The sequence below is a fragment of the Lichenostomus cassidix genome, chromosome Z (assembly GCF_008360975.1).
Source record: "Lichenostomus cassidix isolate B80296 chromosome Z, HeHo_3.0, whole genome shotgun sequence".
Classification (NCBI taxonomy): Eukaryota; Metazoa; Chordata; class Aves; order Passeriformes; family Meliphagidae; genus Lichenostomus; species Lichenostomus cassidix.
Genome location: NC_139511.1, coordinates 58,004,060 through 58,019,730, shown reverse-complemented (window position 1 = coordinate 58,019,730; position 15,671 = coordinate 58,004,060). Strand labels below are relative to the sequence as shown.

Sequence of the window (15,671 nt, the reverse complement as noted above, 5' to 3'; positions counted from 1 at the left end):
TAAATGGCAACTTAAGGCACTACTTAATCATCACAACGAATACAACTATACACATACAGTTGCACACACGAATGACATAAGTGCACTTTGTAAACCTTGTGGATGTAAAATTCCACGATGGGGTAGGTACATCGTGTTTGACCACCTGGGATGATCAGTCTGCTTTCATACCAGCCAACTCCAGCCACTGTCCTGTCAGCCACGCTTGTCCGCTCAGCCGACTAAAACCCCTGGATAAAACCGGACAGAATGTCGTTTAATTCTACTTCCATTACATTCATTAGCAAGCTACTGAGGGCGAGCTGCCGACTCAGGAGCCACGGCGGGTCCGCGTACGAAGCAGGCGGCGGCCGTGCCCGCGGCGCAGGACCCTCTCCTCCGCCGCGCTCGTCCCGTCGCTCCTCCGGCAGCGCGGGGGGAAGCGCGAACACCCCTTTTCCGAGAGAGAATGGGGAGCGTGCCGTCGGGTGGGGCGAGCTGCCAGCCCCACGCTGCAGAGGCCCCGCTCCGCCCCGGCCGGGACACGGGTGCGCGGGGCCGCGGGGCTCTCAGCGCGGCACCCAGCGGAAGCGGTGCCCGCCGGCGGCGGTGCGGAGAGTGAAGGCGTTTCCCTGAGGGAAGGCCAGGGTGCGGATGGCGCCCGTCTCCCCCAGCGCCGCCCGCAGGCTGCCGCCCCCCTCCAGCTCGCCGTCGACCGGGCGCGGGGCGGCGCGGCCGGTGCGCAGCCCGCGGAAGGAGCCGTGGAGACGCGGGCCCGGCCGCGGGCGCTTGGGCGTGGGGCTGCCTCTCGGGCTGCCCCCGGGGCTGTCCCCAGAGCTGTCCCCCGCGCTGCCCCCCAGGCTTCGCAGGGCGGCGCGGCACTTCTCCGACACGGCCCGCAGCATGGCGTCCACGCCCTCTGCATCCTCCCGGCCGGCACCGGCCTGGGCAGAGGCGGCGGCGGCGGCAGGAGGTAAAGGATGAAGAGGAGAAGGAGGAGGAAGTGCTGTCCCGTCGGCGCTTTGCGGGAGCATCAGCGTCTGCCAGGGAGAGGGAGCGCGAGTTCCACGATTTGCCCAGCACCGCCACGTCCTGTTGCGCGCCGCAGTGTGCCCCACTGCTCCATCCCGCACCTCGCTGCCCTGCCCCGAACTGTACCGCACTGACCCCCCTCTGCCCTGCACCCCGCAGTGCTTTACCCCACACCGCACCAATCCACATTGCCCTACCCACCCCGTCCAACCCCACACCACCCTGTCCTGCACCACACAACCCCACACTGCACCAGCCCATCCCATTTCACATCTCCCCCCGCCCTGGCTCTGTCCCACCACGTACTGCCTTGCCCTGCACCCAGTCCCCTCCTGCACCCGACATCACACTGTCCCCCAGGGACCAGCTGGGCCCGTGGGGCAGCCAGGCCAGATGGTGTGGCAGAACTCACGTCAAGGACAGCAGCCAGCTGCCGAGCCTGGCTTGCCAGCTCCTTCAGCTGCACGTTGCTCTCCCGCAGTGTCACCAGCTCTTCCTGCCTCTGTGTGAGGGTCTCCTGCAGCTGCGAAGGACAGATGGGGAGAGGATGGTTGAGACAGCCCCACCAGCCAGGGGTCAGGGGATGCTATATATCAGGGCCATGCAGCTGCCTCAGCAGGATGCAACAGAACAAACCCACTGCAGGCTCAGGAGGGCTTCGGGGTCTCTACCTGGCTATTTTCCTCCAGGGCATCTCCCAGTGCTTTCTGGTGCTGGTCTGCGAGGTCCCTCCAGCACGGCTCAGGGGAAGGCAGGTGCTGTGGGGGCACCTGCACCAGCACACTACTCTGCAGCTGAGGGGTGCAGGGGCCAAAGACGACCTCCTCACCAAGTGAGAAATCAAAGTCAGTACAGTCCAGTGGTGGTGGCATTAAGGTGGATACATCTGGAGGAAATAACCACAAGTGTTAAGACAAACGATGTATTTATGTCCTCTGCTCCCCCCAATCCCAGAACACCATTCTGGTTATAAACACCCCTCTGGTATGTGCTGAAATGCTTTTACTTTACTGTGACAGCTGTGCACCCTATATCTGTTTGGATTTAATTTCTCTCCCATGGGAGAAAGTTCAGTGACAGCTCAGGTCCCTCTAAGGGGGTGAGCAGGAATGCAGTGTCTAACAGACTGTCCCGTGGTGGGACAAGCAAGCAGTAGTAAGTGGGTATCTAAAACTCCAAAAGCAAAGCAAAGAAAGAGGAGATCAAATGCAGCATTATTACAGATATGCACACACAGGTACATTTGGCTCAGGTAAGGAAAAATATCTACTTGCCAGATATAAAATCACCAACAGTATTTCTGAACTCCTGCAAATCAAACTCCGACCCATCCTGGAAGCAGGGAGCCTGGCAGGGGTGAAGGAAATGATCCAGTGAGCAGGGCCCAGGGCTCAGACCTGCCCACACTGCTGCCCATACTGTTTCAACAGTGTCTGCTGTTTGTGCTCAGCACCTTACCACAGTTCCAGCACCCCCAGGCACCGTCCCCTGCCCTGCCCATGCCACTAACCCATCTGACACATGGGACAAGATGCTGTCCTCTGCTGTGCCCATTTCACAGGTGGGAGTACTGAGGCTAGGGGAGCTGCCAGCACCCATCTGCTTGAGGGAGCTACTCCTCAAGGGGCTAAGTGCAGTCTAGCCTGCTCCAAATAGTCGCTTTACCTGCTGCAGGGTCACGGGGCCAGCTGGGGTTGTGGGAAGGATGGGGGCAGAGGCTGTCATATCCTGCCAGTTGATGGTGCGGAGCACTGGGGACAGTCAGAGACAGACGTGAGTAGCGCAGGCAGGGATGGGCATAGCCACGGGCACATGGCAAAATGAAGACCACGGCTGGGGGGCATCCTCGGTGTGCACGGCCAGGGGACTCAGGGCTGGGGAACATGGTGGGAGGCACCAGGGTGGATGCAGTGGGGGCCGTGGAGAGGGGTCATAGCGGGGGGAACACGGTGGAGGGCAAGGTGGGGGTGTCACGGCCGGGGATGCAGGGTTGGGGAGCACGGTGGGGAACTCCAGAGGGGCGTAGAAGGAGGCACGGGGAGGGGTTCGTGCCTGGGGCTCAAGGCTGTCCGCAGCAGACTGACTCACCGAGGGCGGGCGCCGCCGGGGCCGGCGAGGTGCCGCTGCGGGGCTGACGGGGCGGGGTCGCTCGGGGGCTCAGGGCGGCAGGAGGGGTCCACGCCGTGCCCCCGCCGAGCCGGGCCGGCTTCTTGGCGAGGCGGGCGGGCAGGCCCTGGACCGTGTTGGGGCAGATGCTGCCGAAGGCTCGGCGGCGGCCGCCCTGCTCCATGCTGTTGTCTCGGCCCCCGGCCACGGCCTCGGCTCCGGTGCCGGTGCAGGCGGGCGCCTCTGTCCCGCGCCCCGCACGGCACCGCCCCGCGGGCAGGAGCGCGGGGGGCCGCGGCCATGGCGGGGGCTGCCCGCCCGCCTTCACTCCTCCGGGGCGCCGAAACCTCCCGCCGCCGCCCCGGGCCGCGTCGGCTGCTCCCGCGCCCGCGGAGCCCTTCCCCGCGCCCGCGGAGCCGGGGCGGGCCGAGAGGGCTGTCCTGGAGGGGAACTCGAGGAGAGGCGCTGCCGGCCCCGCCACCACAGCCGCCCGTGCCCCCAGCACCTCGGTGCCGCGCCCACCCCGCGGGTCCCTGCCGGGCAGTGTGGGCGTCAGCTTGCGGGCTGGGTTGGTTTTTATAATGAAATTTGTTAAATGTCTTTGCAGGGATAGGAGCCGGCAAGCGTTGAAAGCCGGGGGAAGGGAGGGCAGGAAAATAAACCCGCCCCATGGCATCTTGAACGTACCGATCCGCGCACCGGGAGAGGGTACCCTCGCATCGGCAAAGAACCCCACCCGCTGCTACGGATGAAATCACCGACCAGGCAGCTGAAATCACCGACGGGGCTGGCGGAGGATGAGCTGCCCCTTATTCCCTTGTGGTGGTCCTGTAGGCATTTTCTGTAACAGCAGCTTGGCCCAAGTTTGCTCGTTCTGCCTCAACACCTGACGGCATGCAGGGCTTGGAGCGCCGTCCGGCGTCCGGGTCCCCCAGCCCCGGAAGGTGAACACTCCCGAGGGCAGCTTCTAGGTGTGTACGCGGTCTTTGAACACCACTTTTGTGCACAGATACAAATGAAGAAAAGTAAATACTTTACAACCCTATGTCTGTTTTCTGTCCTTGCATGTTCCCCGTGCGACTGTGCCAGCCTGCTTGGGAGCGTGCATCTGGACTATAGACCTGCTAGAAAACTAAACAAACTAACAAACACAGCTGTTTTATTATTCCACACTTTGTTTTCCTACACTTATGACAGTGCATCTAAATTTTTTTTACCCCGAGCCATGACCAAGCTGGCGGGTGCCAGTTTGAAACAGGGAATGACACTATTGACACCTTTATTTTTGGGGGGATGGAGTTAACTGATGGGGTGAATTCGTTACGTGTCAATGTGCTTCCTCTCCCAGCTGTGTCTGCATACCGCCAGTAAATAAACTAATAGATGCAACAAATAGAAAATACTTTATTTAACATTCAGTTGGATCGTTATCTTTATGGACACCCTCCAAATAAATAAAACAGTCCATGAGATTCAGTATGTTATTTACAGGCTGGAATTTGAAAGAAAAAAAGCAAAAGGACAGTGCAGCTGACATGACACATAAAACCGTTTGCAAAACGGCGTCTAATTTTTAAACTTCAGCGACACTAAGGCTTAGTAGATCAGATTGCACGGACTCTGTGCAGCACAAAGCCCGAGCCAGAGCCGTCACCACCGCAACCCGCTGTCAGCGGTCAGCCTGAAGCCAGGGGCATTTCTGAGCCACCTCCGGGGGCAGGAGGAGCAACAGGGACTCCCCGTTCAGAGAAATCAGGAGCTGCAGCTGGTTCATGCAGTCCCGCAGGATCTCCTCCGGGTAGTCGCTGACTCGCAGGTCCAGGGGGCTGCGGTGGCACAGGAGCCGGTCCGCCAGCCCCAGGCTGCTGGCGGCCAGCAGGGAGGGTGCATATTTGGTGAAGCCATAGTCGGCCAGGCTGAGCTCCGCGACGCCCTCCGCCAGGCTCTGGGCATCCTCCGCCTCCGCCGCGTCAGACCCCCGAGTCTCCAGCCGCACCCGGCTGAAGTGCTCCAGGAAGAAGCTGACGGTGGGAGCCGCCAGGTCAAAGTCTAGGCGACGCAGGACGATGCACTCCAGGTTGCGGAGCTGCTGGCAGGTGAAGGCGTCGCGGCAGAGGGCGAGGAGCCCCCTCACGCTAGGGCAGTGCACCTCTACCTGCGAGGGAGGACAAGAGAGAGGACGCTGCCGCGGAGCCCGGCCTGTCTGGAGACCCGCTCGGGCTGGCCTCGGCGGGCTGCAGAGACCCTGGCGGCGGGACAGCCGGTCCCCGGGGCCGCCCTACCTGCTTGCAGGCGATGAGCAGCGCAGTTAGCCCCAGGAGCTGGAAGCAGTCGGCCGCCACAGGGGTGATGGCGAGAAAGCGGTCGAGGATGTTGACGGCCAGGCAGAGCGCCTCGAAGGAGAGTCCGAAGTGCCGGCGCACGGGGATGAGCCAGCTGATCAGCTTGCAGCGCGCCTCCGCCGTCAGCTAAAGACACAGGCACCGGGGGTCAGGCGAGGCCGATCCGGAGCTCCCCGACCCCGCTCCCTGCCGCCGGACCCGCTACCCTTACCTGCGGCTGCCGGGCCAGCGGCTCCCGCGCCTGGAAGCGGCTCTCCAGCTCCTTGCGGGAGCGGTACCAGCTCTCCCCGTAGTCGCGGAAAGCCTGCAGCTCCGCCGCGCTGTCCCGGGCGGCCGCCGCGGTCCCCAGGGGCCGCCGCCGTGCCGGGCGCCGCGGACAGCCCCCGGGGGAGCCGCTGGGCCCCCGACACGGCGGGGTGGCCCCGGACTGCCCGCTCGCCGTCGTCACCATGGCGGGGGCTATCGTGCCAGGTCCGCTCCGGCGGCTATTTGAACGGCGTGGCGGCCGCCGAGCTGTCACCGCCCGCCGAGCTGTCACCGCCCGCCTCTCGGGCACCCCGCCCCGCCCGCCCCGGGGCGGCCGGCTGGGCACATAGGGGACCACCGTCTCCAAAACAAAACCCGAGCCACCGAAAAGTCTCGCTTCTCAGCCTTCTGGCCTTGGCCTTGCCGAGGGCAAGCGGCAGTGGTGGAATCGCCGTGGCACTGTGACCTCCCGACAACGGCCTCCCCCCTCTCGCAGGACAGGGAGAGCAAACAGGGCAGTAGTGCCGTAAAACCAGAGCACAAACCCAGCCAGCTGAAGCTGCTGCGTTTATTTTGCTATTACCAAAGCAGGCGTCTCGCCAGCTCCTAGCAGTTCCATTTGAACCCCACATACTTTAACAGCTACCAATTACTTCACATAAGTAATGCTTGCAGTGGAGGTAACCAGAAACAGGACAAATACAGCAGGGGCGAGCCCTAGCAATGCTGGAGCTCATAGGGCATCTGGGTCTCAGTTACACTTCCATCCCTAGACTATTTACATAATAGAATACTATTTTAAACAGGTGAAGGCAGGGAAATCAATATATTCCTGCACTCCAACAACCCATTTATAGTCTGCCATACATTATAGTGGAAAGACCTGGAGAAAAACAAGGAAAACCTCTTCTGGATTCAGCACTCAGAAAGATGTCAATGGAAAACAAGAGCTTCAAGAAGCCCGCAATCCAGAAGCAGAGGGGAGGAGGGGGGAATTCTACAACGCGAGTGGCAGGAGCAGGAACTCCTCCCCAGCATGAGAAGAGATACCAGGAGAACATGCTGTCCTTGAAGAACAAACTGCAGACCACAGCTGCGACTACGGTGACAAAGCCATAGATAGTGACTAGTCTTGTGACCGACAAATGCTTTGAGAAAAGTAACACAAAGGTGTTAACAGAAGTCTTTATTAAATAAATAGAGCAAAAGAGAAAGTTCATTCACCCAAAAGAGTACAGGCACAAAAGTTGCTCATGTATACTCCAGAAGCAGAAAGCCACTGTAGTATTTGTTTTTGTTAAAGATAACTGTGCTTATCTGTACACCACAGTGTGACCTCCTTAATTTGTTTTGCAGAAAACTTGTTCACACAGAAGATCGTGCAATTTCCCAGTTATTACAATATATCCCCTTAACTTATTTCAGTTGTTTGTTTAAAACATTATAAAGCAGAGCATGCTAGAAAAACACAATAACTCTGAATTTCAACATTACCACCCATAAAAGAAAAAAATCCTCCCTATTTATCACAGTTGAATAAGGGAGAACTCAAACACAATTCACACTTTCTCTAGGATTTAACCACTTAAGACCAACTGATTTACAAAATTCAAACCTAAAAGAAAGAGAAACCTGCTAGTTACTGAATTACTAAAATGTTTTTTCAAATTACTAAAAATGTTTCCAAAGGATACAAATAAAATACTTCAACCAGAACAAAACCTAGGAAATTTGTTTAGGTTGCAGGTTTAGTTTATATCTTCAATGAATATAGTTTGCAGGTTTTGATTTCAGTGTCTGGGAATACAGAAGACAAAGCTGAGGTCTGAAGGTCTAAGATCAAAACTTCCTATTCAAATGCTTCCTTGCTTGCCTCTTCCACAACTGAGTGTAAGGTAACATGCATATCCAATTCTGTGCTAATCTAACTGGATAGGCTCCACATATTTTGCATTGTTGTGCATTTTCCTCAGTGCCATTTCTGTGCATGATTAACATCTGCTGGGTAAAATCTGTTTTTCAGATTAAACAGAAAGTTGTCATCTACACTGTACCTCTGTCTGTGAAGACAGTTCCTATTTGACTGCAACTGTTTAATGGCAAACTCTCCCCACCAATATATTCCTTATTCTTGAAAGCTTGAGTTGGTGATCTAAAATTGCATTTCATAACTGGAAATAGTGTGGATAGGTGGAATATAAGAACATCTGACTCATTAAGATAGCCAGCTAAGGATTATACAGTATTAAAGAAACAAGAAACAAAGGATCACACAGACACAGTCATTGTGAGCAAGTGGTAGGAGAGAATTGCCACTGAAGTTTCTTCTGGTATTTCCTTGAAGAGAGTCAACCTGAACTTTGATCAGATTGAGTAAGGGTGGGGGGGAAAGACATGATCATCATTTGAAGGCTGTTTGCAGGACTATGCAAAACTTAACATACAAAAAAGGGACAGCAAAACATATTACAGTTGCAGGAGTTGCAAGGATGAGGGTGAACAGGGAAGAACAACTGTGAGAAGAGGCACATCCTCTGTTTGGGAGGGGCTGCTGGTCAGTACACACCTTGCTGAGCACTTGTTCACAGCAGTCCATACTATCATGTTACAGAGCATCTTCCTAATGTAAATAATACAGAAAAACTAAGATTTCTCTAAGATGTATTGGTAGAATACTGTAAACTCATAGTTTAAAAAGAAATCATTTAGGAAACCCATATGAGAAACATTTATCTTCTGTTTGCACAAAAGGAATTCTGTTCAACGGAGATTCAGGACCAAATCTTCAATCATCAGTACACACTGTAGCAATGGTATGATTAGCACATTAAGCTAAAAAAGAGGAATTATTCACAGCCATTTCTGTTCTGAAAAGAAACTGCTTGCAGTTATCATTCATATAGTCACACAAATGGCACCAAATGTATTGTAAAGGCTAAATATATTCAATGTTCCTCTTTAAAGTGATATAGAGAAAAGCTGATTCTATGCAAAATCATGCAGGCTATCCCCATCATGGCTGGTATTAACCACACTAAGCATTTAAATACTTTCAATTAATGTGGGATTGTGTATTTCCCCTGCAATTACTGAAGCTCTGATTTGTTACTGATTTCTCATTTCAGTTACCATTTTCTGTTTTTATCAGCTCTTTGATGATGTCTAACACCTTGTCATCTAGGAAAGAAAACAAACAGTGTGTGAAAAAGAGTAAGCTTAAAAACTGATTCCCAAAACCCCAAGAAAATCGTAAGAGAAGTCTAACTCTCAGAAACTTAAAATTTTAATGTTTTAGGCAATGCAGAATCTAAACAAGTGATTAACATTTAGCAAGCAAAAGGACAAATAGTATGTACACAATAGATCATCAAAGAATTATTCAGTGAACTGCTGGTGACCATTTCAGTTATTTCACAAAAGAGACTGGGAAAAGTGGTAGGCTAACTACTGATACATCAGCATACAGGAAACTCCCTTTCTTACCCATCTACAATATGCTCCTGAACATCCAGTGTCCAAAGTTTAAATTGTGCTGTGCTATCCCCTTCCTCTGGAAATCAACGTATAGTTGCCCAATGTTAATCTAAACTTTGAGACAACTTGCGTAACACTTGTAAGTCATCCATGCCTAGGATTCTCCACACACAATCTTAGTGCTGTTTTGAGATGCATGCCTCACCATTACTACGACTACCTTGAATATTGTTATCAGGGATATCTTTAAAACAGCAGCTGGGGAGATCTTCATACGTCTGGGGTGAGCCACACTATGTATGCACTTCCTGGACACATCCCAAAAGAACATTCATGTCACACCAACTCTACTGTGTGAGGATGCAGTGTACTAATGAGTCCTCAGATTTGCCACAAGGTCCACTTTAACAAACAGTAATGCCAGCAGTGCAGCAGTAAAGTTACCTTCAAGTGACATTTTGGGATTTTCAAGCTTCTTCTTCAAAACAGACTCAATGAGAACTCTCAGCTGTTTGAAAATTACTGCTATCTTAACAGGAGCCTATAAAGAAAAGACAAAGATTTGCACTATCAGACATTTCACACCAAAATATACATCAAAGTTAGATCAAAGTATTACCTCACACAAACAGAAGTTTGTAACAAGATTCCTGCAAACATGATGCACATACGTGATTTTTAATGGTAATGACAATCCTCATGGATAGTATACTCACGAAATGACTAGACTTACATTATGCCTTAGCTTTAAGCACCTGTTATTCACAGTATCAAAGCCTGAAGAACAGCAGCGCAGAAGGTAACTTAGAATGTGTTCCCATACAAGCAGCTTAAAAGGAAATTATTAATTTACCAATAAAATGCCCAATTAATTGCTTTTTCCCCCCAGGGTAACCAAGTTCAAATTACATTTACACCTAAAATAAAATAGCTACACAAGGTCTCCCATGCCTTCTGAGTAAGCAATCACAATCCTTTCCCAAATCTCACTAGGAATTTGGGTACCTAAAACTCCCCTCCCTATTTCAATCTTTATTTCATTTATATGTTGCCTTTGGTACAAGTAGCTGCTACGGCAAGAGCACGAAATGCAACATATTCTTGCTTACCATCTCAATAAAAAAGCAGAAATTCTGCAACATTCTATAAGATGTGACTGGCCCAGCAGTTGCACAACTGTAGCTATCTAGGGACCAGAAAAAAATCTCCAACAAACCCACAAGGGACATGCTTTTTAAAATTCCCTATTCAAGATAAGTAGTGAATTCAACCAAATGGCTGCTTACTAGGATCTTTTAGTAGACTGCAAAAAATTGTTTTGTTGCTTATAGTTGTCTTCTGAGAGTAGCACAAGACCCACAGGAGCACAGAAAATTGTAACCAAGTAGCTGTCAGGATAGCAAAACCCACTACTGTCCATTTACCAGAATTTACAGAGCATCTTTTCATGACAACTGTTTTGTCTGCAAAAACATGTTAGGAAAATGCTCTCAGTTTTCCCATTTCTAAATAAAACTTTTACACATGGAAAGGAAAAAACCTAATGAAGAAAGCCAAACACTCTGAACTCAAGTAAGCAGCTATTATACAATTTGGATCTTTTGCTTTTTCAAATAAGTCTGCCTGTACTGTAGAGCAGTATATACAGTAGTATGCTAAAGACAGATAGGTAGTTACAAGATTATAAGACTGTAGGAAAGCGTAATATAAGAACAGGACATGCTCCTCTGCTTTCACCATAAGCTCTACAAAAAAAGGCTTAGTCAGCATCCATTTTCAATACCTGTTCTGAAACAACACTTTCTTATTGAAGAGACAGGGAACTGATTTGTTGCAAATCACATATGACAAGTCTATTCTTTTGAGTATGATTTATTAAGATTTCATTACATGCATATAAAATTTTCCATTGCTCTCTTTAATTTTCTCATTTCTTCCCTCATCTCCATCTCCCATATACAGTGGTCTGAATTACTCTGATACACCAACCCTGTAATAAAAAAGCCCCAAAACCACAGAAAGTAGTTTAGTTATAACTCCCAACGCACCTGAAAATGGATCCAGCCATCAACTGTCAGGAGACGCTCACGATGCTGGACTTCTATATCCCCACCAAAAAGTAAAATGGGAAAGGGGGATATTAAAGTAGTCTCTCTCAAATATACCTTGGCATACCTCACCTGCATATAAACAAACACAAACAATTAAAAACAAAAAACCCCAAACTACATAAACATCTATAACACTAAATTTGATTGCTACTTCTACAATGAAAAAATAATCTTTTTTTCCTTATCAATATGCAACCAACTCAAGTTATTGCACACAGTCAATAGCTATCTGTCTGCCTTACACCACATAAAAAAACTCACCTTTAAGTAAGTGAGGTTACTTAGAGTATATACTCTAAGATTATATGCTGGAAGTTACCTAAAGCCACAGTTATCTTCTTGAAGCTCACATGGAAAGACAACGTTAACCTAGTTGTGTTCATAGACACAACATCAAAAGTAATAAAACTACTTAAGTAAAAGGCAGGTGAAGTTCTTTCATGATACATTCTTCTTGGGAGCAGCTGTTTTTTCAGTTTATCTGCATCCACATATGCACATGCATAAATGTGGTACATATAGACACATACACTGCATGAACTATGGGGCTCAGCATGTGCTGCTTCTGGCTTTGGAACATCTCAAAAAATAAAGAGGGAAAGGGGTGGAACGAGTTGTAGTGGGAAGAACGGACACAGAAAGTGTGCACTGTCACACAAAAATGCAGGCTTTGTTTGCCCCACTGTCCATGGAATAATTTACCTACCTTACCTGCTGTCTTATCACATTATTATGTTCTTGGGGGGCAGGAAATGTTTTCAACTCTCAAAGAATACCATCACTTCATATGCATAAAGAAGTTGAATACTTCCTGCTTCTCTACAGCAAATTTGGCCATTAAGCAACTGCTGTCAAACTCTTATTGTACCAGAAGTATAACTAAACACAAACACTTGAATTCAGCAAATAGGTAACAAGATTTTCAGCTGAAGGGGAAAGAAAGTAACAGGAAAAAAAATGCAATTCTCTTAGGGAGTTCAGCAGTCAATAAAAAAATTGGCTATTTTATTTTATTACTGGGATTTGTCAATACCAAGTTTCAAAACCTTGGTCTGCTTAGAACAGTGAAAAGGCACACTTTGAGAAGTTACTACTACATATTATTGTGTAAAGTGGTATTAAAATCAACAGAACTGTATTTAAAAAGTCAATGATACTATTCAGTTAAATAATACATAGGAAATTCCTTCCATTTACAACTACAAGTTTCACCATGAACAGAGTAATTCGTGAGCTTCACCTTCTTTTTCTTCAGCACTCAGTTGACTCATTTTTATGAATTTTAGGATCATTAGACAATAAAAGTCTCTTTAAGACAAATCATTACGATATTAAATAACATACACTAGTTTAAAGTATATTAGAGACGTAACTCCATCTGTATACAAACTATTAGCTACATTCACTATCTTCCACTTACCTTTTCCTGGTAAAGCAGCCATCCGTATGTCTGCAAGTCTCGATTTACAGAAGAGGGATGAACTTGCGCTTTACCCTGTGCGGTTTCTACCATGCAAGCCAGCTTCTCTGTAATATCCACAGACTTTGTATATAGTATTTTTCCTATGTTGTCATACAGCCCTGCAGTCAACACAGCTTTAAGAAGAGCTATTTCACTGAGAGATGGGGATTGTGTGGCTCCACTTCCACCCCATCCACATTGTGTTGAAGGTGCTGTGAACCCTGCTGCTCTGACCACCCTTATGAGTTCTTGCTTCACATCCTGAAATTAGTATGGTATTAGTAAAATTTTGAATTAAAAAAGTTATACACTCTGCTTCAGCAGTAGGAAATGACACTTCATTTGAATTATTCATGCTCTCCAGGGGAAAGTCCCTCACTAGAAACACCACTTGTATTTTCTGCAGTTACATTACAATCTTAGCTATTTCTATGAGAAAAACATTAACTGTAACATAATCTGGTATCTGGAACACAGGATTAGACATTTGGAAGTATATATGCTGCAAATACTAAATCTCTACCCGCAGTTAAAATGAAAAGATACATTTGCATCAAAGATCCAGTTCTGCTAAGAAGTACTCAGTCACTCAAAAGGAAATATTAGAACATTTTCTCACCAAAAATAAGAGGCCATTCACGTAAGTTTGTAGCTCACCTTTCAAATTAGCTGTTAATAGACATGTTATTTGATATCACGAACAATATAAATACTTTCACTCATGAAGTTTTGATTCTCTGATGAAAGCAGGGCCTAGCTTCTCCAATGGCACTGACTACGAAGCTGTTTACCAAAGTGTGCATATCAAAACTCAAATAAAAACATAGCTACCTCAACTGAGTGTGCATTTTATCAGTCCGTAGAATATCACTTGCCTTTATCTTGTCTAAATAGTAACTGTGATACACCTCTTTAAAAGGGAATGACACTCTCAGAGGGAAATTTTAACCAAAAACTTATGAGTGCAGAGCATAGTATATTTTACCTCCAGAGTTAACAGGGAAGTCCTATTAAGGAAATTTCTTCTGCAATAAGTAATTTCAGCACGATACCCCCCTTCCTGTCGAGCCCTTTTCCACCTAAGGAGAAAATTGTGTCTTATTACAGCAAGAAGAAACCCATCAGGACTGCAACAACAGAAGTGGCAGTAAGTTAAAAAAGAATAATGTGTTTTGGCAAGCATTATCCACTCTACAATAAGTTGTACTTATGTAGAGGAATGCTGCTGGTCTAAGGGCACTCCAGAGAACATGCCTGTAACATAGATTTGAGAGATACTAACAAAAATACAAGGTGATTTACTCTCAAAAACCACACATTTCTGTCTGTCTTGACAGTCAAAACAAGATTCAGACTTACTGGTAATACCTTAAAAAGAAAAAAAACCCTGTATATAATTTTGTACATTTGTGCTTTATCAAATACAAAATATTCTGGTCAAAATACCACAAACAGCAAAAAAACCCCACCAACTTTAAACACTAGGACAAACTGACACAGTAAACTGCTGTATGTGTGCAAGCATAGTTAAAAGGAGCTGAAGAACAAAATACTACGCAAGCTATCCATTTGTGTTATAGTATTTGGCAATCTATTGTTAATCTGAAGAGAAAAAACTTGAAGAGAAAGTGGTTCAAGAGATTAAGGATTCTTCACATAACTGCATTACTATGTGTTATATGCTACTAGCTATGCGCACAGGAGAATCATTTACCCCAGATAAGCATTGTAGATTGTTATATGGTCAGAAACTGCCATAGCTAGAGATGATTTTGCAAGATCTGCTTCATCTTTTCGACCAATAGGTGTAGTAAATGGGGATTTTTCTGTCATAACAGCAGCCAGAGTTGCCTGCAATTATAAAGAACATATCACTTAACAGCATTTTATGATGAGCCTACAGGTTTTATAATACAAATAGCCTTGAATTTTCTTTTACTGTTATCAAACAATTATAGGCTTGGGTTGCAAGAGACCTTAAAGATTCTATCTAGTTCCAAGCCCCTGCTTATGGGCAGGGTCACCTTCCCCTAAACCAGGTTGCTCAAAACCCCATCCAACCTGGCCTTTGACACTTCCAGAGACGGGACATCTACAGCTTCTCTGGGCAACTTGTTCCAGTGCCTCACCACTTTCGCAGTAAAGAATGTCTTCCTAATATCTAATCAAAACCAATCTTTCAGTTTAAACCCATTCCCTCTTGTCCTGTCACCAAATGCTCTTGTAAGAAGTTCCTCTCCAATGCCCTTTACATACTGAAAAGCTGCAATTAGCTGCAGCTCCAGCTGCATGCTGGAGCCTTCTCTTCTCCAGGCTGAACCAACCCAATTCTCTCAGTCTCCTCAAAAGAGAGGTACTCCAATCCTCTCTGATCATCTCTGTGCCATCCTTTGGACTCATTCCAGCAGGTCCACATCCTTTTTGTGTTGGGGACCCCACAGTTGGATCCAGCACTCCACGTGGGGTCTCATGAAGGCACAGCAGAAGGTTAGAATCCCTTTCCTTGCCCTGCTGGCCACACTGCTCTGAACACGTTTGGTGTTCTGGGCTTCAAGTACACATGGCTGGGTCATGTCCAGCCTCTCATCCATCCACCAGCAACTCCAAGTCCTTCTCAGCAGGGCTGCTCTGATCTGTTCATCCCCAGCCTGTGCTGATACCAGGGGTTGCCCTGACCCTGGTGCAGCACCTTGCACTTGGTCTTGTGAGCTTCACATCCACCCACCTTCCTGGTCCCTCTGGATGGCATCCCATCCTTTAGGTGTGTCAACAGCACCACTCAGCTTGGGGTCATCTGCATATTTGCTGAGGGTGCACTTAATCCCTTTGTCTTATGCCATTAATGAAGATATTTAATAACACAGGTCACAGTACAGACTCCTGAGGGCACCACCTGTCACTGATGTCCACTGGGACTCT

At 48.3% G+C, this 15,671-nt stretch overlaps 3 protein-coding genes across 4 annotated transcripts in view; all 3 read right to left on the bottom strand.

The window, feature by feature from the left end:
• MCIDAS (multiciliate differentiation and DNA synthesis associated cell cycle protein) lies at nt 1–4,060 on the bottom strand. Its single transcript, XM_085042942.1, has 6 exons — nt 3,100–4,060; nt 2,677–2,762; nt 2,286–2,358; nt 1,683–1,897; nt 1,424–1,534; nt 1–1,019 (listed from the first exon to the last, which is right to left on the bottom strand). The coding sequence occupies exons 1-6, from the start codon at nt 3,791–3,793 to the stop codon at nt 549–551; spliced, it is 1,650 nt and encodes a 549-aa protein (XP_084899068.1). The 5' UTR covers nt 3,794–4,060; the 3' UTR covers nt 1–548.
• Nucleotides 4,061–4,504: 444 nt separating this feature from the next.
• On the bottom strand, nt 4,505–6,410 carry CCNO (cyclin O). The gene is made up of 3 exons (XM_085043564.1): nt 5,671–6,410; nt 5,400–5,585; nt 4,505–5,272 (listed from the first exon to the last, which is right to left on the bottom strand). Exons 1-3 carry the CDS (start codon nt 5,908–5,910, stop codon nt 4,787–4,789), a joined length of 912 nt encoding a protein of 303 aa, XP_084899690.1. The 5' UTR covers nt 5,911–6,410; the 3' UTR covers nt 4,505–4,786.
• A 466-nt stretch (nt 6,411–6,876) lies between these two features.
• The window catches only part of DHX29 (DExH-box helicase 29), a 30,256-nt gene continuing 21,461 nt past the window's right edge, over nt 6,877–15,671 (bottom strand). Inside the window, exons 22-27 of one of the 2 annotated variants that reach the window (XM_085043558.1) lie at nt 14,467–14,603; nt 13,738–13,831; nt 12,711–13,013; nt 11,228–11,359; nt 9,624–9,720; nt 6,877–8,882 (exon numbers count right to left, since the gene is read on the bottom strand). In XM_085043558.1, coding sequence (XP_084899684.1) covers nt 8,827–8,882; nt 9,624–9,720; nt 11,228–11,359; nt 12,711–13,013; nt 13,738–13,831; nt 14,467–14,603 — 819 coding nt within the window. In that variant the 3' untranslated portion in view covers nt 6,877–8,826. Of the gene's footprint in view, nt 8,883–8,972; nt 9,721–11,227; nt 11,360–12,710; nt 13,014–13,737; nt 13,832–14,466; nt 14,604–15,671 lie in introns of those variants that run through there. The other variant, XM_085043557.1, reaches the window with a different exon arrangement.

Coding starts and splice junctions, on each gene's coding strand:
- MCIDAS (XM_085042942.1), bottom strand. CDS start 3,793: ATGCCATGGGGCGGGTTTATTTTCCTGCCCTCCCTTCCCCCGGCTTTC. Junction 1,535..1,682: donor CCCTGGAGGAAAATAGCCAG/GTAGAGACCCCG, acceptor TGTCCTTCGCAG/CTGCAGGAGACCCTCACACA. Junction 1,020..1,423: donor AGCTGGCTGCTGTCCTTGAC/GTGAGTTCTGCC, acceptor TCTCCCTGGCAG/ACGCTGATGCTCCCGCAAAG.
- CCNO (XM_085043564.1), bottom strand. CDS start 5,910: ATGGTGACGACGGCGAGCGGGCAGTCCGGGGCCACCCCGCCGTGTCGG. Junction 5,586..5,670: donor CGCTGGCCCGGCAGCCGCAG/GTAAGGGTAGCG, acceptor CTGTGTCTTTAG/CTGACGGCGGAGGCGCGCTG. Junction 5,273..5,399: donor TGCTCATCGCCTGCAAGCAG/GTAGGGCGGCCC, acceptor CCTCCCTCGCAG/GTAGAGGTGCACTGCCCTAG.